At 43.5% G+C, this 22,118-nt stretch overlaps 1 protein-coding gene across 1 annotated transcript in view; it reads left to right on the forward strand.

Annotated features, from left to right (window-relative positions):
* Positions 1-14,455: 14,455 nt before the first annotated feature.
* tafa5a (TAFA chemokine like family member 5a) overlaps positions 14,456-22,118 on the forward strand; it is a 422,341-nt gene continuing 414,678 nt past the window's right edge. Inside the window, exon 1 of the mRNA XM_078234613.1 lies at positions 14,456-14,987. Coding sequence (XP_078090739.1) covers positions 14,897-14,987 — 91 coding nt within the window. The 5' untranslated portion in view covers positions 14,456-14,896. The remainder of the gene's footprint in view (positions 14,988-22,118) is intronic.

Raw genomic sequence — 22,118 nt, forward strand, 5'->3', positions numbered from 1 at the left:
CAGCTCCAGATCCCTAACACGGTCTTCAAGGAGCTGGAATTGGGTGCACTTCCTGCAGGTGTACTCAGCTGAGACACTAATGGTGTCCCTCACATCAAACATCCCACAGGAGGAACATTGCACTGCCTGCACTAACATCCCTGCTAACTTCCCTTACTAAGAAACGAAAGAAAAATAAAAGCTTACCTGCTCTCACTTTGAGCACTTTAGTGTAAAAGTGTCAGCACTTTTACTCAAGGGTCACAGTGGGTGCCTGATGGCTTACATCAGGTTGGTGAGATGCAGCCAGCAGCTGAGGTCATCCTGTCAGAACTGGGCCAGCACAATATCAGGTGCTCCTGCAGGCATCACAGTTCCTAGGGGTGGGGTCTTGCGGTGGTGGGGTAGGTGCAGCTGGAGTTCCTGATCTGCAGAACCGTTGCTCCTCTTGGTCCCATAGAAGTGAAGAGGAACTTACCTGTGCAATTCTCTTAGGACGCACAACAACCTGATTGCTGGTTGGAGTGTGCATAGCACACACACCACCCAACTGAGTCCCAAAAGGACAAGTGGGTCACTGGACCCCATCTGACGCCTCAGTGGTAGGCTCGGGAAATCATTGCTGTGGTCACATCGATGATGGCAAATACTGTCCACATTTCGAGTCAGACAGGTCCTGGAAATTCATCCTCATAGCTTCAGTTCAAATTAGTGACAACTAAGCTGAATCCTACGTAAGACTACCACATTCTTGTTCCAGAATTATTTAAGCATTGTTATTGTATTTTGAAACCAAGCACCAATTTTTAAAAAATTGACACCAAAGCAAAATACTGCAGATGCTGGAAATCTGAGAACAGCGTTGATATGTTTTTGATATTTTTCTCTGAGCAGACTGAATCATCTGAAGGTTATAAAGAGGAGGTGGGGTTGGGAGATGAGTGGACGACAATGTGCCAATGCAAGAACCATTGACTATTTTTGAACTGTCCACACGAACAGTATTCATGAAGGTGGAAACAGATGGACAGTAGAGGACTGTTTCCGAAAATCAATACAATAACTTGACTTTGTTGTTCTTAACATTATTCTATGACAGTATAAACCTCATCCGTGACTGAGTGCAGAAGGAGGCCATTTGGCCCATTGAGCCTGCATCGACAACAATCCCACCCTGCCCCTATCCCCTTAACCCCCATATATTTGCCCTACTAATCCCCCTGGCACTAAGGGGCAATTTAGCACGGCCAATGCACCTAACCTTCACATCTTTGGACTGTGGGAGGAAACCGGAGCACTCAGAGGAAACCCATGCAGACACGGGGAGAACGTGCAGGCTCCACACAGACAGTCACCCAAGGCTGGAATTGAACCCGGGTCCCTGGTGCTGTGAGGCAGCATTTTACATTGGCAGCACAAAGTCTTTCTTGCTGTTAGTTTAGATTAGAATAGTGGTCTCAAACCTAAAAAGACAGCATGCTGACCCCCAGTCTCCACAAAGACAAATTTGACAAACCTCAATTATCAGAGCCTTATTTCAAATAAAAAGTAGTACACAAACGTTGAACAAAATAAAGGTTGTGCACAATGGATTTCGGAGATGGTTTACAATCCCTACAGAGCAGAGGAGATCATTTGGCCCATTAATCCTGCACCGACAAAAATCCCAACCAGGCCACATTCCCATAACCCCATGTATTTACGCCATTAATCCCTCTGACACGAAGGGGTAATTTTAGCGTGAACAATGCACCTAACCTTCACATCTTTAGACTGTAGGAGGAAACCGGAGCACCCGGAGGAAACACACGCAGACACGCGGAGAACATGCAAACTCCACACAGTCACCCAAAGTCAAAATTGAACCCGGGTCCCTGGAGCTGTGAGGCAGCAGTGCTAACCACTGTGCCACCGTGATGTGAAATTTATTATCCACAACAAATTGATACATGGCTGAATAGATCCGAACCAAATGAACTTTACAAATTAAACTTGAGCTACTGCAATAATGTATGACTGTACTTTTACCGACGCTTTTCAAAATGCCTTAACCTGTTGGGTTTCAAGTATTAGAATGTTCAACAATCACACAGAGCAAAGCCGCAGGTTCCTTCCTATTAATAGGTTTGCTGTATTTCATAAGCTAACCCCCTGCACTCGCTTTCAAAGCACTTATCAGCAAGACACGCAAACTGCTGTTGAAAGGAGAAAGATACAACTTTTCTATGTAACCACGGCTACCTCATTTATTCTTAATCACCTTCTATTGCACATTTGCGCTTTGTGAAGTGTAGTGGTGGAGAGAACAGCTGGTTTCAAAAGTCCACTGAAATCCCCTTTTATTTAAATTTGTCTTTTCAATTTTATTTCCCCTCGAGTCGAACCCAAGGTTTTCTCGAAAATATCATCAGCCGAGAGCTGGTGTTCTCCGAAAGTATTGCCTGAATTTTGTAATTACGTTTACCACCACCCACCCCCCCCCCGCTTTAAATGGCACCCTTTCTTCAGCAGATAGAAACTGTTGTTTGTTTGAAACAAAGCGTTCAACTTTGAGACATACAGACTCTTCCTGTTGGTTCCGTGGCTGACACCCAATTTCTCTCTGGCACAGGCATTAAGTGAGATGAAAGTTCTGCTTCCATGTGCCCATCCAAGTTGATTAGGTTTAAAAATACAACGGGTTGGCACCGCAAAGGTTAGAAATACTATTTTGCTGCGCAGCATAAATTTAAAATGTTTTCGAGGCACCGAGAGGAATGATGACCTTCCAAATCAGGTGGGCTTAGGTTGGATGGGGGATGTTTAAAATTTTAAAAATCTCAAACCTGAACTCAACTCATCTCTAACACATCCACCTTCAGTTTAAACAGAGAGGGGACAGGGTGGGTGGGGGTGGCGTGGGTGCAGGAAAGCAACCCACGCCCAGGTGATGAGTTGTTGGTTTAAATGTTTTAATTAGACTACATGCCTCCGCTCTTATCTCTCTTCCACAGTTAACCTTGGCTAGGTGACTCTCCTGACCTTTGGGGAGAGCTGGCAGTTGAAGGCAGGGGAGAACTGCTGCATGCAAGAAGTTAATGTTCACCAGGCTGACTCCTGGGATTGTCGTATGAAGGGAAATTGGGTCGACTAGGCCTTTATTCAATGGAGTTTACAAGAGTGAGAGGGGACCTCATTGAAATGGATAAAATTCTGACAGGGCTGAACAGATTGATTGCAGAGATGATGTTTCCCCTGGCTGGCTGGGGAGGGGTGTGGTTGGTTTCAAACAAGGGGTCACATTATCAGGATAAAGTGTTTAGGACTGAGATCAAAGAATCCTACAGTGCTGAAGGAGACCATTCGGCCCATCGAGTCTGCACCAACCATAATCCCACCAAGCCCTATCCCCAAAAGCCAATGCACTTACCCTCGCTAATCCTCTTGATACTAAGAGGCAATTTAGCATAGCCAATCCACCTAACCCACACATGTTTGGACTGTGGGAGGAAACTGGAGCACCCGAAGGAAACCCATGCAGACATGGGGAGAAAGTGCAAACTCCACACAGACAGTGACCCAAGCCGGGCATCAAACCCGCGTCCCTGGTGCCATGAGATAACAGTGCTAACCACTCTGCTGTCGTGCCACCCTGAGGAGATGAGAAATTTCTTCACTCGGAGAGTGGTGAACCTGTGGAATTCTTTACCACAGAATGCTGTGGAGGCCAGGTCACTGAATGAAATAGATAGATTTCTGGACTCCTAATGGTGTTGAAGGGAGAGCACTGGAATATGGCATTGAGATTGAAGATCAGCAATGATGATACTGAATGGCGGAGCAGGCTCGAAGAGCCGAGTGATGATCTCCTGGTTTTCTGTGTTTCTCCACTGTTTGTGGGTTGGGAGGAGCAGGATTCTCCACCTCCCTGCCTCTCCACTCCTTTCCAATCCTGGAAACTAACCTTCTCTCCCTGTGTCAGGTCCTTAACCCCACTCCTGTGATCAATATTATGAAGCTTCCTTCTACATACCCTCGTAATCACCGAGGTTGCCTCCGCCATTAACAAAATCCCCTGCTATCACCAATCCTTCCATGTTTCCCTCCCCATGATTGGACCTTCACCCATGATCATTAAATCCCACCTGTGCCCTGATTTGTCTCCAGAATCAACCTCTCACGACTCTCTACACCAGAATGTACCCCCTTGAAATCATTACCCCAGTCACAAGAAACTTAATTGCTTGGTTTGTGACTTTTTTTGTGGTACTTTCCAGCCAAAAGGTTGTCAGTCAGGATGGCTTTGAATCATAGAAACTAACAGCCGAGAAGGCCATTTTACCCATCATCCTTTCCTATTGAAAGAGAAGTCATGCTTAGTCCCACATCCTCATTTTTTTTCCTAAAGGTTCCTCATTCTCTTGTATCTGTTGACTCCTTCTTAATATTAATGACAAAATCATCTTCTCCCACCTTTTCAGGAAGAAAGATTCCAATCCTGACAAACCTCTGTGAAAATAACTTTCCCCATCTCCCCTCTATACCTTGTGCAAGTAGTTTTGAATCTTTGACCTTCAGTTATTGATGCACTTGCCAGAGGGAGAAGGTTTTCTTAATCTATTCCATTCAAACCTCTCATGATCTTGAAATCTTCAACTGAGTTACCTCTGAGCCTTCTCTCTTACAAAGAGATCAGTCCCTAATTTCTCCAGCCTTTCAGAACACAATCCCCTCAGTCCTGGTAACATCCTGGTTAACCTCCTCTATACCCTGTCTAAGAACGTCTGGGTGGGGATCTTTGGGAAGAACCATGCATGCTAATATGAGGTCTTGACTAGAACTCCCACCCCTGTTAAGAAATCCCATCCCAATGAAGATAGGGGATTTGAAGGAAGATTTTGACTTTACAATAGTGTAAAAGTGGTGCTAATGTGGCCGAGTGATATTATCGCTAGACTATTAATCCAGAAACTCTAATGTTCTGGGAACCCGTGTTCGAATCCCACCACAGCGAATGGTGGAGTTTGAATTCGATTTTAAAAAATTTGGAATTAAGAATCCACTGATGACCATGAAACCATTGTCAATTGTCAGAAAAACCCAGCTGGTTCACTAATGTCCTTTAAGGAAGGAAATCTACCGTCGTTACCTGGTCTGGCCTGCATGTGACTTCAGAGCCATAGCAATGTGGTTCACTCTTAACTGCCCCTTGGGCAACTAGGGATGGGCAATAAATGTAGGCCAGTCAGCAACGCCCATGTCCCACGAATGAATAATTAAAAAACAATTTCCATTGGAATCAGGAGAGATGTCAGACTGGCTACCAATTTACCGCTGTGTAGTGGGGCCTGGTGTTAATACACAAGACGCAGAATTCCATGATAAAGTGAACACAGTTACATTTTAATGGATACATACATTGTACTTTTTTATGTTTAAAAGGTTGATTTTTAAAAATGCTTGGAATGTTGATGGAAGTTTTGGCAGCTGCTATAATATTCCACACTGACTGTAAGATTAACCTGATGAGTTGAAATGAATCAATGGGTTATGTGTGATTTGCCACCAGCTGGCTGATCTCAAGAGTGAAATCTTCACATGTTATTCTTCACATAACACATCACACTTCAAAATGCCACAGATACTTACAGATGCAAAATGAATCTGAGGAAAAGAAAAATCTTTGGAAAAGGTACCGAACTGGAATTAAATTCCCACACCAACAGGAAAGCGGAAATATTTCCCGCAGTCGCTGGCAGCATCTGTTGGTGGGACTCACCTACCCGAAAGATGCAAATGAGCCCATCCCGAGACACGCGCCCACCAGCCTGACTGTTCAGAGATCGGCGTGCCTTTTTTCAAAGTGCCATAACCCTCCCCTCAAAAACTGAAATGGTGCCCCTCCCCCCACTACTGACTGGGGAACACCACCAACCCCTCAGCAAAGAGGGGCATCCTCTCTCCTCCTCCCCCAAACCATGCAGGCATGATGGTGACCCACATGTTTCCCCCCCCCTCCAACCATCTGGCCACCTCTGAGCCCCTCCCCTCAGGCTCCCACTCATGCCCCCCTTCAGGCCACCTCTGTTGAGGTTAACCACTGTTGTGCCAACAGTGCACAACTCCCTGACACCTTGGCACTGATACCCTGGCCTGGTGCCTTAGGCTCTGAGGGGGATTGAGGTAGATCGAGAGCCCATGTGCCTTCTGCCGCTGCCAGGCTGCAGAGGAAGTGTCCCATAAGAGTCCTGGGAGTAGGGTGACCTCAGGTTGGGGGCAAGGGGTTGACATCACCACTCTTCCCCCAGGATGTGGGTCTCATGGCTGTACTGCCCCTCCCACCCCTGGCAGACCTGCAGATCACCCCTGGCATGATTCTTTCAGGCAATTCTGTGATTAAGATCCTCATTCCTGCCTGTCAACAGTAAATATCTGAAATAGCCCGGTCACTTTAATCTCCATGCCCCTTGGACAGCTGGCAGGCTTTTAAATCACTGCAGCACTCCATTCTGCAGCAGAGATTTCCATTTCTCCCTGACAGAATCTGCAGGTGTGAACAGACCCTTTGATATCCTCTGATAGAGTGGAGTTATCAATTTCACTGGGGGTGGGATCCCTAGCAGTTCATTCAGCCCCAGTGTATTCAAACACCTTTTATTTAAAGTCTCTGAGCCTTCCTAGAAAGCTGAAACAAGTGAAACCCTCTCTATTGCGTTGAAAGTCTTTGATTTCTTTCAAACATTCTCTCCGTGTCTGTGTGGGTTTCCTCTGTGTGTTCCAGTTTCTCCCACAATCCAAAGATGCGCAGGTAGGTTGATTGGTCATGCTAAATTGATCTTAGTGTCAGGGAATTAGCAGGGTAAATGTGTGGGGTTGCGAGAATAGAGCCTGGGTGGAACTGTTGTGGGTACAGACTCTTTGGGCCGAATGGCCTCCTTCGGTACTGTAGGGATTCTATGAATTTCGTTGTGCAGTGCTTCAAAATAGACTTTCACTCTGAATATAATGGATTTTTACTCCGCCTCCAGTCAGCTTTTTTACCTTTATTTACCCCTATCCTTCATGCTTGAATGCATCACAAGTAACCCCGTTATTTATAACTGCAATGTTTTCAAAGACTCTAAGCATGGTTGACAGCTGTGGCTTTTCAAAGGCAATAGGTAGTCTGCAAAAGTCCCAATAACCCTCACACCCGGTGGGAATCCTGATTTATGGCCAATGACCCATTCTGTAGGGCATTGGGATACCTACCTATCTTCTGATGAGGCTGGAGAAATCCATCCAAAGACTGTCAGTCATTTCCTGATGGTTTGTTTGGCATTAATGATCCTATTCTACCTCAAGGGATTCAGAAACAACTGCAAATCTGTCAACACTTGCCTCAGTAAATCCTTTCGGCCTCAAGTTGACATCAGGTCTTGCCATTTTAGTTCACTGTGTACAAGGAAGTTCTGAGAAGTTGCCTTAAAGGGGCAGGTCAGTTTAGCATAGCTCCACTAGAGCAGCGAAACTTACTTCCCGCTAAAGCAAGTTGTTAAGAATGCTCATTAGAAATGTAATGGGAGATCAGCTTTTATCAAATCCCAGTTTTAACATTTAAGAATGAATCTAAGCAAATTGGACTGTCAGTCCAGTGCCCCATGTCTTTTATATACCATACTATGATACTGTGTTCATTCCTAACAAAATGCTAAGCTGTAAAGAACAAGGATATGCATTTCAGCCCTCACTGACATGAACACATATTCATGGTCCTCAAGGTCACTTTTGATTCTTTTGTTTACACAATGTTTGTACAAGTTGAGAAAGGACAATTTTCAGGGTAAAACTAAAAAAGAAACTAAAGTTAGTTGAGAGCTTTTACAGCCAGTGATACAAAATCCCAGTGGAGAAAACTGGAGAGCAAAATCTAGATTGAATTAGTAGGTTGACAACTCTGAGAGATAGAGACAGAGAGAATACTATTTTCAATCAAAAAGTTTATCATCAATATATCCGGAGAAATCCTACTTCTTGTCAGAACCTTTGTCATAAGCTCTTTAGTTAAATTACAATAAACTTTTTTTTTTGTTCCACACCCCCTCTTTGCATCTTAATTGTTGCTGTAGGATCTACAGGGTACCAGGCTTATTGCGGCAGGGTAATGAAGATGAAATTATTTACCATGTGTTTTAATCATATTTAAACATGACCCCAGATGAGAATTGATTTACCCAGCTGACATCCATCATTACCAAAGCTCCTTGTACAGGGAGCTTTGAGTTATTATTGCTGCGCACTTCAGAAGATGAACCTTACAGGAAGGATGCAACAAAATCGATTAATTATGTGTTCTTGTAGCTAAAAATGAAATAATTTACTGTAATGAATTTCCCCAGATCTACCTTCAATCTAAATTTGGTTGAAAAGACCTTGTTGGATCTTTTATCTTATGAAAAATTGAGAATCTCTTGAGCCAACAATATTAGTTTTGACTGATTTGGATCCCGCAGCTGAAGTGTTGGGAGAGAAAAGGTGTAACCAGAGAGGATATAGGGTGACCTCTATCTTCTAACTTGATTATATTGAATAATGGTTCAATTTTTAATTGAATTTTGTTACTGCGATGTACTTCACAGTATGACCTAGGATTTTATTTGCAACAATAAAATGTTGCTCAATCAATTCAGTTTCTTTGTACATGACATCGGCATGTTATCCTGAACTGATTATCAGTATGTAGATCTGGATTATTTTAATGGTGTTTATTGACAAAATTATTTAGTTAGGTGTATTGGCCAATGCTGAATTCTCCCTCAGTGTATCCAAACAAACGCCGGAGTGTGGTGACTAGAGGATTTTTGCAGTAATTTCATTGCAGTGTTAATGCAAGCCTACTTGTGACACGAATAAATAAACTTTAAAAAAAACTTATTTGGTATTTGCAGGCAAAGGGGGAGAGAGAATATGATGGCTGATGCCGAGTTACATGTTTATGATGTTTTTATTCTGTTAGATCATACTTTTTCCATTGAGATTCACACAAACTGACCACTGAGAAGGGGGGAAAAGTACTGTCAGCATTGCACAGAAAAGCATTAGTTGGACAGAAATGATTGAGATACAGAAGAATCAAAATGATTTTTTTTCATGAAGATCCCAATTGGATTACCATAACATGCTGGCACATGACTCATTACTCTTGTATTCCTACCTGTTGAAAAATATCAAATTCTCCCACTAAAACGTGAAGGAAAATGGAAGTGTTCTGGCTGATGAGGTGCGAGAATCTCAAATATTTTCCCATCAAATAAAAAGAGAATCCAGACCTACCTTTACAAGAGCTTCTCAATTTCAATTATCTGTTTAAGGGGCACAATTTCAATTGTACTGTGCAAGGTAAACTGTAGCTGGCAGAGATTTATTATTTAGTAACATGCTATATAAGGAGCTAATATCAATACCAGGCAACCCAGCAGTTTGTAAGGTCATCATAGAAGATCAGCTCCATACTTTGAAGGCAGCGGGCAAGATTTTTGGATCCTGCCGGGGGATTGAACAGAGATAGATGTGTCCTAAAAACAGCGCTGCCAGGGTAAGAGTTCCAATTTTCCATCACCATTCCTCCCACTGGCAGGTTTGCAGACCAGGGAAAGGTAGGTCATGGTAACCTGTCCAATTCTGCAATGAGGCCAATTAGGTTAGTTAGAGAATTCATTGAGGCTGGTTTGGGAGTTTGTTGGGTTTGCACACTGAGTCAAGGCAGACTAAGTGCATGGAGAAACGACAAAGTGGAGAGTCAGTAGTGACAGCATTATCACCTTTAAGAGTCCACTCAAGAGAACATAACTGATAGAATCATTCAATGCAAAAAAGGTCCAGGGCGGCACGGTAGCACAGTGGTTAGCACTGCTGCTTCACAGCTCCAGGGACCTGGGTTCGATTCCCGGCTTGGGTCACTGTCTGTGTGGAGTTTGCACATTCTCCTCGTGTCTGCGTGGGTTTCCTCCGGGTGCTCCGGTTTCCTCCCACAGTCCAAAGATGTGCGGGTTAGGTTGATTGGCCATGCTAAAAATTGCCCTTAGTGTCCTGAGATGCATAGGTTAGAGGGATTAGTAGGTAAAAATATGTAGGGATATGGGAGTAGGGCCTGGGTGGGATTGTGGTCGGTGCAGACTCGATGGGCCGAATGGCCTCTTTCTGTACTGTAGGGTTTCTATGATTTCTATGACTCATCAAAGCTGCACCAACAATATCTACCACTAAAGGCGTGCTAATCCCATTTCCCTGCACTTGTCCCATATCCTTGAATATTACATTTCAAGTGATAGCGACAGAGCCATTGGTATGTAGGTGCTATTGGATATGTACAGATTGTGGAGAGAGTGGTCAGTACGTTTAGCAGTGCAGGGGCTAATCATCCTCCTAGCATTGCTGAGGCAAGTGGAAAACACTATGCCATTGTGTTCTTCAAGCTTGCTCAGCGATAATACCCAAGTTCATCTCAGTTTGGGCATCAGGCTAGTTCGTGTTTCACTTGCACTGACATGAAGCCTGGGAAGACGTTTCTGCCTTGTGATCACTCAGTCGCATAGAGTGGCAAAAGCATGAAGAGGAAAGTGTGTAACCCTTTGCAATTTGACATGATTTAAACTGTTTTAAACTCGAGGCCTTTCCCCTGGTAATACTGCTGGTTCCTACAAAACGTCGCTATGTTAATATAGGGGAAAGGGTAAGGCTCCCTGACACAAGTGGGAGTCTTGCTGAGTGTAAGCAGGCAGCAGCTGACAGTGGGAGTTCAACTCTCAGATTCTGAGCCTAGAGGCAATGAGGAGCAACATCCTCAGTAGCAGAGGCGGAACTCTGGACAAGAGACACAGAGTCAAAGAGTCATCGAGTAATTATAGCTGTTCAGCCCATCCATTCTGTGCCATGAGGAGGGTTGTGGAAATAGACAAGGGGCACGAAAGCAAATGAGGCTATGTCCTCAGCATAGAGTCTACTGCCCAAAATGGAATTATCTTGATATTTCAGAGAATCAGTGCTGCAAGGAACTGTGCCGAGCTGGGCAGTGGTCACTGAAATTTCTGTTTTTATTGTGAAAAGCTCAAACCTCTCAGGACTTTTTGCCTTGTCCTGCCAGTAGCCATTAAAGTCTCTGTCGTCTGGAATACCTTAGCCTGTGGCCCCTTCTAGCTACGGACCTTGGTGGAACCTTACAAACAGCTACATACTACTGCACTGTATGCTTAATTCCAGACAGGGGTATCACAGACACAAAAGACAGTGGGCATCATCTCCATTGCTGGATTTCTCCCAGGTGCAGGGCATCATTGTTCGCACTTATGTAGCCATCATGGAATCATATAATCCCTACAGTGCAGAAAGAGGCCATTCAGCCCATTGAATTTGCATTGACTCTCGGAAAAAGCATCTTACACAGGCTCACCTCCCCCCTTGCCCTATCCCTGTAACGCTGTGCATTTACCATGGCTAATCCACCTATGTTACACGTCTTGAGACACTAAGGAGCAATTTAACATTATGTTTGTTTAACATTCAACCAACTGAAAATGTGCCTGCCAAAACTAGTAATAGGTTCTATAGTATTGTTTAATCCACTTAACATCAGAATATTAAAGTACATTTTATTTTCACTTATTTTAATAACATTTCTCTATTATTCATGGCAGTTGAATTCTGCTTTTGTTAAGTTGAATTCTGCTTTTGTTAAGGACAGGTCTGTAGAGTTAATTTTTTGTAGCAATATTAACAAGTACTTTCCATGTGTTAAGCTCAGTTTATCAAATTGTCTCATTACCTAGAGTATTAAATATTTGCTGTAACATTTACAAAGAGGTGGCCATATAGTCTAGACTGTGAGTACAGTGCTGGGAGGGCCCTGCACTGTCAAAGGTGATTTTTTTTTTGGTGAAATGTTAAGATATTGTCAATGGGTCAAAATATTGGAACTCAAGCTGTTAATCAAGGCAAACCTCAAGGGCAATTAGGATTGGGCAATAAATGCTGGCCTTGCCAATGATGTCCTATATCCTGAGAATTAATTTATAAATGCATTTTCCAACCTTCCCTATCAGGTTGTTTTAAAAGATCCCATGCCACTATTTGTCCCTTAGCCAACATCAGTAAAACAAATAATCTGGTGATTAATTTCACTACTGCCTGTGGGATGTTGTCATTTGCAAGCTGGTGTCTGTGTTTCCATACATTACGCTGTAAGTAATGTATTGGTTGTGAAGTCCTGAATGTGTGATAGGTGCTATATATAAAAGCAAATTACTGGGGATGCTGGAGTCTGAATCCAAAAGAGAAAATGCTGGAAAATCTCAACGGGTCTGGCAGCATCTGTAAGGAGAGAAAAGAGCTGACGTTTCGAATCCAGCTGACCCTTTGTATATATCTTTTTTTTTGTAGAGTGTTTTAATGCCAGCTGCAGAAAAACAGCTTCACTGAAATACAGAAAATGCTGGAAATATTCAGGCAGTCAGACAGCATCTGTAGAGAGAGACGGAGCTGAAACATTGACTTATCTTCACAGATGTTGCTTGACATGTTAAGTATTTCCAACGTTTTCAAACTCAAATTTCTAGCATCTTATGCTTTTGTCTCAGATTTCCAGTATGTGCAACATTTTGCCTCTGCACTCGCAACCTCCCTTAACTAGGCTGACATTTCTGTTCCACCCGCCAGCTTTCTGTCGAGCCTTTTCTGAGTTGAGGCTCCAAACGATCAGAATTGTGGCCAGTCCTCAGCTGCTGGTGTAAAAGTGGTACTTGCCAGAAGTCCAAAAACAAAACCCACCCCTGCCTTTGCGATTAGTTGATGGAGAAAATGGAAGGTTCTGCAGAGGTGGGAGCCGGAATCGTTCCCAGCCTGTGCGCTTTTTGTCCTTCTTGCCGGTGGTTATAATGAGCATTCTGGACAGCAGTAGAATGCAGGACTTCAAACTGATTAAGGCATTTGACAGTCAGCTCTCTGTCGCTTGTTGCAGCACACAATATGCTGGAACGTTGGTTCACCCTGACTGTCACAGTGTATGCAATTTGATCGCTTGGCTTATTGATTTGATAGTCTGAAGGATTCACTGCAATAGACATCATCTGTTCTCCCATCTGTAAAGGCACTTATGACTAAAACGGGCGTTAATATTTTATACTCCTTACTTTAGTTGAACTTGTAAATGGCACGCAGTATTCTGTATTGGAAAACATTTATTTATTTTTGGATGCAATGTATCACTTGGAATCAAATACATGAAATCTTCATGCTTGTTGATGGGTAAAACATTGGATATCTCTCAACTAATTAGTCTGTACACACCGGATCATGCAAAGTGACACTATTTGCATAGAGTATTGGTATCCACCTGACAAAAACCACCCCCCCCCCCCCCAGTAAACAGCACGCCAAAGTATCTATCGTATAATTGCTGCAGTATTAAAAAGATAAATATTTAGTCACTAAATACACAATGGTGAATTATTTGTGACTAGATACTGGCGCAGAGAATTTAACTCTCCAATATCTGCAACAAGAGTGAATTGTGAAGTTCAGTTTTTTTGTGTGTTGGTGTATTTGCGGTCCTCCCTTTTTGGTAACTGATTGTAGAGATAATCAAACTTCAGCGATGAGAATTGTCACCAGTGCAGTGTGTGTGGTGACAGTGCTGCTGATAGCTGGATGATTCCTGTTGCTAACACGCTTATTGATCTGATTGGAAAGCGGGGCGAGCTGCTGCTGGAGATGCGAGATTGCCCACACTGTGAAGGTGTTCTTTCTCTGACTGGAGAGAGAGGCAGCTCGCTTCTTAAATACAGATGTGTCCCGTCTGACGTCAGGAGAGGATTTACCTTCCCAATCCCCTGGATTTGGCAACAGAATTCGGGAGCTGGGCTTCCATATATATATATATATATATATAATACAGGGAGCCCTTCAAAACGGGGAGGGAAGAGCAGAGATTTCCCTGGCACGGTCAGACTTGGAGAGAGATTGCCCCCAGTGAGAAGAAGCTGCACTGGGAGAAGTCTCTGGCTTTAGGTATATAGGAATAAGCTGAGGTCGCGGGAAAAAAAAAGTATTTAAAGGTGGCAGCTCTGGTAGGAAGGGTAGAACAGACCTCCTGGTGCTAGAAGATCCCCTCCAGCTCATTCAGCCCGGGAGGAGGCTCAAATACAGTGAAGACTGAAGATCAAGACACACACAGCTGGCAGCGTCTTGCCAGCGCTATCAATGGAGTAGGAGTGAACAGAGAGGTTCCTGTGTAACCCACAGAGAAAGATCCCCACACACACACACTGAGTAAAGAGGCTCTTGCGCTGACTGCAATTCAGTGCTGGGGAATGACGAGTTGAGGAGGATTCAGGAGGACCTGTGTGTATAGGGGGCGGATTTATTATTTTGTTGTTGTTGCTGTTCTGGGGGGAGTGGGTATCACCAACCATCGGGGGGAGAACACGAGTCGCCAGCCTCCTCCCTAGACCATGAGCTCAGCCCCAAGAAAAGTGGATGGAGAAGACAGAGGGCGAGTGGGAGTGTGAGCTTGTGAACAGCAAAGCGGCAACGCTCGCCTGCAGGGGAAGAGATGCGCCGGGGCCCCTCTTCAATAAAGTCAACTGAAGAGAGGGAGTGCTGCTGAACAGAGAGGGATAGGAGAGGGAAAGTGTCCCCTCCATCCAGCCCAGCTCACACAACCGAGCAGCAAACTGCTTTTGCAGTCCGAGGCGACGTGGGGAGGGGGAAGTCAGTCTGCCCCCCAAAGTCAGCCCCTTAAGTCGGAGGGGAATGGATCCAGAGGAGCCGGGCACTCAAACCCCTAGCCCACAGTGAAGGCTGGTACCAGCTCTGGGCCACAGCAGCCGGTCCGAGGAGGAGGAGGAGAGGGGGGGAAATCTCTCTCCATGTTACCTTATCGTGGAGAATAACCGGGATTCTCACCATGCAGCTGCTGAAAGCTGTCTGGGCTCTGGCCGGAGCCGCTGTCTGCTGTGTCCTGGTATTTGTTATTCATTCACACTTCCTGAAAGAAGGTAAACACTTCTGGCTTTTTTTTTCACTGCACCCTCTCTCCCCCTACCCCTTTGCTTTTTAAAATTTATTTTGACTTGTTTTGCAATGCAGCCTGATTTAATTAGAGGGTGAAACTAAGAAATGCCGGTTTATTGGAGCCAGAGAAACCCTTCAATGATCTCTTTAGGATTGGGCGGGATTGCAGACACCCCCTCTCTGCTTCTGAACATTACATTGGGCTGCCCCTGCTGTAGAAAGTTGACAGCTACCTTAGCCAAAGGAGAGATTTATGCAGTTGAGGGGTATATTTTATCACAGAAATGCAGAGCGGACGCCGTGTTTTGTAATATGAATTGGTATTTGAATGTGTGAGCTGGATAGAGAGAGAGAGAGAGAGAGATCCGCGTTCATCCTCCGCAGGAGTGGAGTGGAGCTATTCAGTGGAGGGCGCTGGAACTCCACATAAAAAAAATCTCCGGCTCCCTTTCCCTGCTCAAACCTGAAATGGGATCTCCGAGATTTCCACCTGCTTTCTCCTGCGCCTCAACTTCCACTGTCGGAAGTTTCCAGTGTGGAGCCCACTATTTTCACATGTAAAGACCAGAAACCAGAGGGTGGATTTAATAGAGAGATGGGACTGATTTTTTTTTTCAATCTGAGCTCTGGTTCAGGGCAATGTTAAAGCGGTGTTTTCTTTTGTGTGTGTTATCCTGAAAGTGGATCTGATTGAGGATTGAATTTATCTGAAAAAATGTACACTTTTTTTTAGGGGAAACTTTGAACTGAGGAGATGCGGGCGGGGGGGGGGGGCGGGGGGCTCCAACGACGCTCAGAATAAGAATCCATCAATACATTATCTCGTAATTTAATCCGAGTGAACATTTTGCCTTCATTAGGGGACGTCGCAATTAATCGTTTTGCAATGCTTCGCGAGTGAGGGGATTTTTGTTTTTACCCTATAGAAACAACTTGCTTCCCATGTTGGTACACTTTGCAATGTAAACTGACACATTTAGCACCAAGTTTGTATTGCATTCCGAGACACCTTGTTTGGAGCCAGGTGATTGTTCTGTTGGCAACCCAAGTAGAAGGCAAAAAAAAGATGAACTTTTTTATAGTGCTGCTAGCTAGCTAGCCCTTATGAATAAAAAAAATGCTGAAGGAGTGATGTTTCTGGAGTTCCATGATTGCTATCATCACTGGGTGATCACTGTACAGATAGATTCTAAAACTTCCCAGTATGGGGCTGAGAGATCTGACAGAAGGTATATTTCTGAGTGTTGGATCTGACTTTATGCATGCATGTGTGCACTCCCTGATAATGTGACAGCTCACCAGAATCTGGCTGCTCCTTCCATCCAAGTTCAGGTTCGCTAAGTAAATGATATTGAGACAAGCTTCCTCTACAGAAAGCTTCGTCCACTGCACCAAGTGCATTTCTCAACTAGTGCCTCAGACTTCCTTTAAAATGCACTAGCGGATTGTTCAATATCTGATTCACCAGCCCTGAACCTATTATTACAAATGAAATGTTCTTCACTCATTATTTTTAATTAGGTGTACTTCAACTAATTTTATTCTCATCTCGTTATAATGCTTCAAATGAAAAGGGAGGGTTGTTGCTGCTGCTTGCTGTCACTGGCGCCTCAATTCACCAATTCTGCAAGGTTGTCAGGGCAGAAGCATTCTTGGGGACGGGGAGGCTATTGTCAGCCTCGCTATCTATCCCGTCGGTAGGTGAAGGAGGGTTTGCAAGAGAAGGTACGGCTCAGCTAGCCGCTGTTACAGCGCGCGCACACACAAAAACCTACCCAGGTTATGGAAAGCCGGCAGTGAAAGGGACTTGCAGGGAGAATTCAGCAAACGCAGGGTACATCTCTGTATTTGGCACCCAGTCAGAGTTTAGCAGTTAACTATTGCCCTGTGCTGCTGGCCTCTTATTTATTATCGAATACCAATAGATGAAACTTGGGCGATCGCGGGGAAATGACCAGTAAAGAAATTGAATGGATTGTAGTACCCGTTGAATTAACTAAAATGCACACGCTTTTTAAAAAAAAATCGAGCGACATTTAGATGTATTTTATTGATGGCGTTATTTTGAATGTGTTATAATTGGAGTTGGGTGTATATTCTAGAGGCTGCGGACTGAGATTATTGAATGGAACTTTCTTCGAAGATCTTGTCTGTTAATAAGTAATCTGCTTGATTGCAGATATAAAAAGAAAACATTTTATTCCATTGGTAAAACCCTTCAGTGATATTGAATCGTGAGAAATGACAGCAACTTTTTTGATAGTGCTGCTAGCTAGCCCTTTTGAATTAAAAAAAATGCGGAAGGAGTGATGTTTCTGGAGTTCCATGATTGCTATCATCTGGAATATTACTGGGTGATCACTGTACAGGTAGATTCTAAAACTTCCCAGTATGGGGCTGAGAGATCTGACAGAAGGTATATTTCTGAGTGTTGGATCTGACTTTATGCATGCATGTGTGCACTCCCTGATAACAATGTGACAGCTCACCAGAATCTGGCTGCTCCTTCCATTCAAGTTCAGGTTCGCTAAGTAAATGATATTGAGACAAGCTTCCTCTACAGAAAGCTTCGTCCACTGCACCATGTGCATTTCTCAACTAGCACCCCAGGCTTCCTTTAAAATGCACTAGCGGATTGTTCAATATCTGATTCACCAGCCCTGAACCTATTATTACAAATGAAATGTTCTTCACTCATTATTTTTAATTAGGTGTATTTTAACTAATTTTATTCTCATCTCATAATGCTGCAAATAACGCAACACTTATCTGATCTAATGTTATTTATCAGCTTAGGCGACTCTTAATTAAATAGTGACTGTCTCTGCTTTTCAGTTTCCATTAAGTTGGCCTATTATGCCTAATGAAATGTGCGACTCACATGTTTCGAAACTGGATTTTCTGTCCTTGCAGAATGCACTTATTCGCAAATCTAAGCTTTAGGTCTCTCACCACGAACATCCAAGCGTATGTGTGAGACGGTGTTTGAAATACCTTTCTGGCGGGTAATCATTGTGATTTCTTGTGAAACCATATCTATTTTTATGAACGAGCCCAATTCGATAAGTTATGAGTGATCACGCCAAGAGAAATTGTAACCATCTCGCCTTCATTCAAGGAAATGAACGTGAAATCCGATAGGGAGGCTTAGAGTCCACCACACGCTCTGAATTGTTGGACTCCAGGCTAGGATTTTGTTGTAGTCTTTGATCTAAATTTCATTGTGCTGACAATCTTTGGATACCGTCACAGAACCACTATGTTTGTTCTAAATTATCTGTTCTATAGTCAATCACATTTTTTTTCTTTCTGTTGATCCATCTTAACTAAAGGTACTTAATGCCCATCGGATTCAGTGAAGCTAAGGGCTATTCTATCCAAAATGTAACTTTGACAGCCTTCGACAACAGCAATATAATGATAAAAGCAACATACTGCAGATAAAGCAAAAGCAGAAAGTGATGGAAAAACTCTGGCAGAATCTGTGGAGGCAAGCAGAGTTGGTGTTTTGAGTCTGTCTGACTCAAAGAACAAAGAAAATTACAGAACAGGAACAGGCCCTTCGGTCCTCCAAGCCTGCACCGACCATGCCGCCCACTGAACTAAAACCCCCTACCCTTCCGGGGTCCATATCCCTCTATTCCTATCCTATTCATGTATTTGTCAAGGTGCCCCTTAAAACGTACTATCATATCGGCTCTTCTTTGGAATTTTGGACTGGAAACGTTAACTCTGTTTCTCTTTCCAGAGATGCTGCCAGACCTGCTGAGTTTTTTCAGCACTTTGTTTTTATTTTAACAATAACAACCTTCATTAATAAACATAAATGTAGGAAAATTTTTCATAGCACTTAGCGGAGATGTAATTAGACAAACATTGACTTTGAGGCAAAAAGGGGTGATATTAGTTGAGGTGACCGAAAGATTAATCAAATTGGTGTGTTTTAAGGATGGCCATAGCAGAGGAGAGGAAGGTAGAGAGCTTGGGGGAGAGGGGGCATGGTTTGGGGGGAGGAAGGAGGATTTCCACAGTCTGGGCTTGGACGACTAAAGGAATGACTGCCAGTAACTGACGAATGATATGCATAGGTCACCAGAGTCGATGGAACAGAGTTCAGGACTGGACGGTGTTTGAGTTAGGAAGGATCAAGGTAGTAAACTATTTAAGTGGACACTAATGAAATTGTAATATTGGAGGCATTTTTAAAGCCCATGAGATTAAAAAGAGAGTGGCAGCATGGATACAAAATTGGCAAAGGGACAGAAAGTGGGTAGTAGTGGTGTTTTTCAGACTATGGGGAAGTAAACAGTGCTGTTTCCTGAGGTTTGATATGTATTAATGACCTGGACCTGGGTATCTTGGGCAAAATTTCAAAGTTTGCAGATGGCATGCGACTTAGTAATTTAGTAAGCAATGGGGAGGATGGGTCATAAGCAGACTGGTGAAATGGACACACACTTGGGTAATGAAATGTAATAATCTGGGTCTGGGTCATGAAGGAATGATAAGGAAAATGAGGCAATATAGACTAAGAAGGACAATTTCATATTGGGCACAGAAACACAGCCACCTGGGAGTGTATGTCACAAATCTTTGAGGGCGACAGGGCAAGTTGAGAAGGATGTTTATAAAATGTATTTTGGGTCATGGGCTTTATTGATACAGGAATAAGATCTAAAACCAAGGAAAATGTACTAAATGTTTTATAAAACACTTGTTAGGCCCCAACTGAAATATTATAATCAATTTTGGGTGTTACACTTCAGGAAAAATGTAAAGGTCTTAAAGAAGGTGTGGAAGAGAATAGTTCCAGTGATGTGGGACTTCAATGGTGTAAAAAGGCAAAAGATGTTTGGGTTACTGCTCCTCAGAACCAGAAAAATTAAGGTGAGATTTGATAGAGGTGTTCAAAATCATACAAGCATACAAAGTAGGCTACTTGGCCCCTCATGTCTGCTCCACCATTCAAGGAGATCATGACTGATCTGTTTGTGTTGAGTTCTATGTTCCCATCTACCCCTGATAACTTTTGATCCCCTTGCTCAACAAGAATCCATCTACCATTGCCTTAAATAAATTCTGGATTTCCTGTTCCACCGCCTTCGGAGGTAGAGAGTTCCAAAGTCGTACAACCCTCTGAGAGAAAACAGTTCTTCTCATCTTTGTCCAATAACAGCGACCCCTAATTTTAAAACAGTGCCACTTAGTTCTGGACTTGCCCACAAGAGAAAACATCCTTTCATCGTCCACCTTATCACTACCATTCAGGATTTTATATAGTTCAATCAAGTCACTCCTCACTCTTCTAAGCTCTAGTGGAAACAAGCCCAGCCTTTCCAACCTATCCTCCTAAGGCAACCCACTCATTCTGGGTATCAATCGAGTAAACATGATAGAATAAATAGGGAGAAACTGCTTCCAGTGGCAGAAGGGTAGTTGACCAGTGGTCACAGATTTCTGTCCATTGGATAACCAGCTCGAGGCATCATGAAGACTTTGATTTATGCAGTGAGTTGCTGTGAGATGGAATGTATTGCAGATCTAGTAGTAACCTTCAAAAGGGATTTGGATAAATACTTGATGAGGAAAAATGTACTGAGCTATGGGTACAGCCGGGGGTGGAACTAACTTGAAAGCACTGTCAAAGAGTTAGCAGCTGGTGCACTGGGCAAAACGGACTGTTTCATTGCTGTTTCTGTGTGATTCTCTGATTTTGGCAATTGGAGTCAATGGGGGTCAGAACAAAGAAGTGCTTGGTTGCAATAGGCTATAAACAGCAGGGATATGGATGGGGGCTGGATTCTCTGACCTCACCCACAGCTGGGATTCTCTGGTCCCATTGCACTGAGCGGAGATTTGGCTGAACATCAAATACTCCGTTCTCGCTGGCAGCAGCGGCGGGACATGAATGGCTGGAGAATTCCAACCTAAGTTTATTGAGGTGTTCACATTTACATATCTGTTTATTTACCTATGAGTCATAAATCAGTCTGTCCAACTGGGCGTCACGGTAGCACAGTGGTTAGCACTGCTGCTTCACAGCTCCAGGGACCTGGGTTCGATTCCTGGCTTGGGTCACTGTCTGTGTGGAGTTTGCACATTCTCCTCGTGTCTGCGTGGGTTTCCTCCGGGTGTTCCGGTTTCCTCCCACCGTCCAAAGATGTGCAGGTTAGGTTGATTGGCCATGCTAAAATTGCCCCTTCGAGTCCTGAGATGTCTAGGTTAGAGGGGTTAGTGGGTGGGATATGGGGATAGGGCCTGGGTGGGATTGTGGTCGGTGCAGACTCGATGGGCCGAAGGGCCTCTTTCTGCACTGTAGGGTATCTATCTATCTATTTAACTAATCTCCATTTCCCTGTTCTTCTGTTTATCAATAGGGTTATTGTTCAGCTATTTATTTACTAATCTCATTTAATTCTTGCCATAAGTATACTAAAAGATATCCAAAATATTGGAGTGCATACCTACCAAGAAAAAGGTTTTCTTGCATCATATAAATCATAGAAACCTATGTTGCAGAAGAAGGCTATTCAGCCCATTGAGTCTGTACTGACTCTCTGATAGCGCATCATACCCAGGTCCTATCCCCTCACTAATCTCTTTAACCTACGTATGTAGGGACACTAAGGAGCAGTTTACCTAACCTGCACATCTTTTGACAGATCCTTCTTCTTGCTATTTCATCCAATAACTTGTCTATTTGTCTTTGAGTTCTGTCCTGTGTCGAATGCCCAAAGTCATTTTGGGTGACTTTCTCACCTCTGAATGTGTTATTCAAGGAGTTGTATGCATGTAATGCCTTAATAACATTTTATTGTAATGATTTCAACAAACTTGGTTTTGTAACAAGAGTTAATAAAAGGTTGCACCTCAAGAATGTTACAAGTATAAAACTTGTTATAACTGAATATGGTGACAAGACGAATGGGAAAGAAAATGGTGAAAAGTATGAAAAGAAGTTTAGACCCCTGATGGAGTCAGCACTTAAATGACTAAAACTATACCCAGAGTCCAAGCTAATGTCCCATTGTTAGGTGGGGATGGCCTTGTGATATTATCACTAGACTTTTAATCCAGAAACTCAGCTAATGTTCTGGGGATCCGGGTTCGGCTCC

The sequence above is a fragment of the Mustelus asterias genome, chromosome 19 (assembly GCF_964213995.1).
Source record: "Mustelus asterias chromosome 19, sMusAst1.hap1.1, whole genome shotgun sequence".
Taxonomy (NCBI): domain Eukaryota; kingdom Metazoa; phylum Chordata; class Chondrichthyes; order Carcharhiniformes; family Triakidae; genus Mustelus; species Mustelus asterias.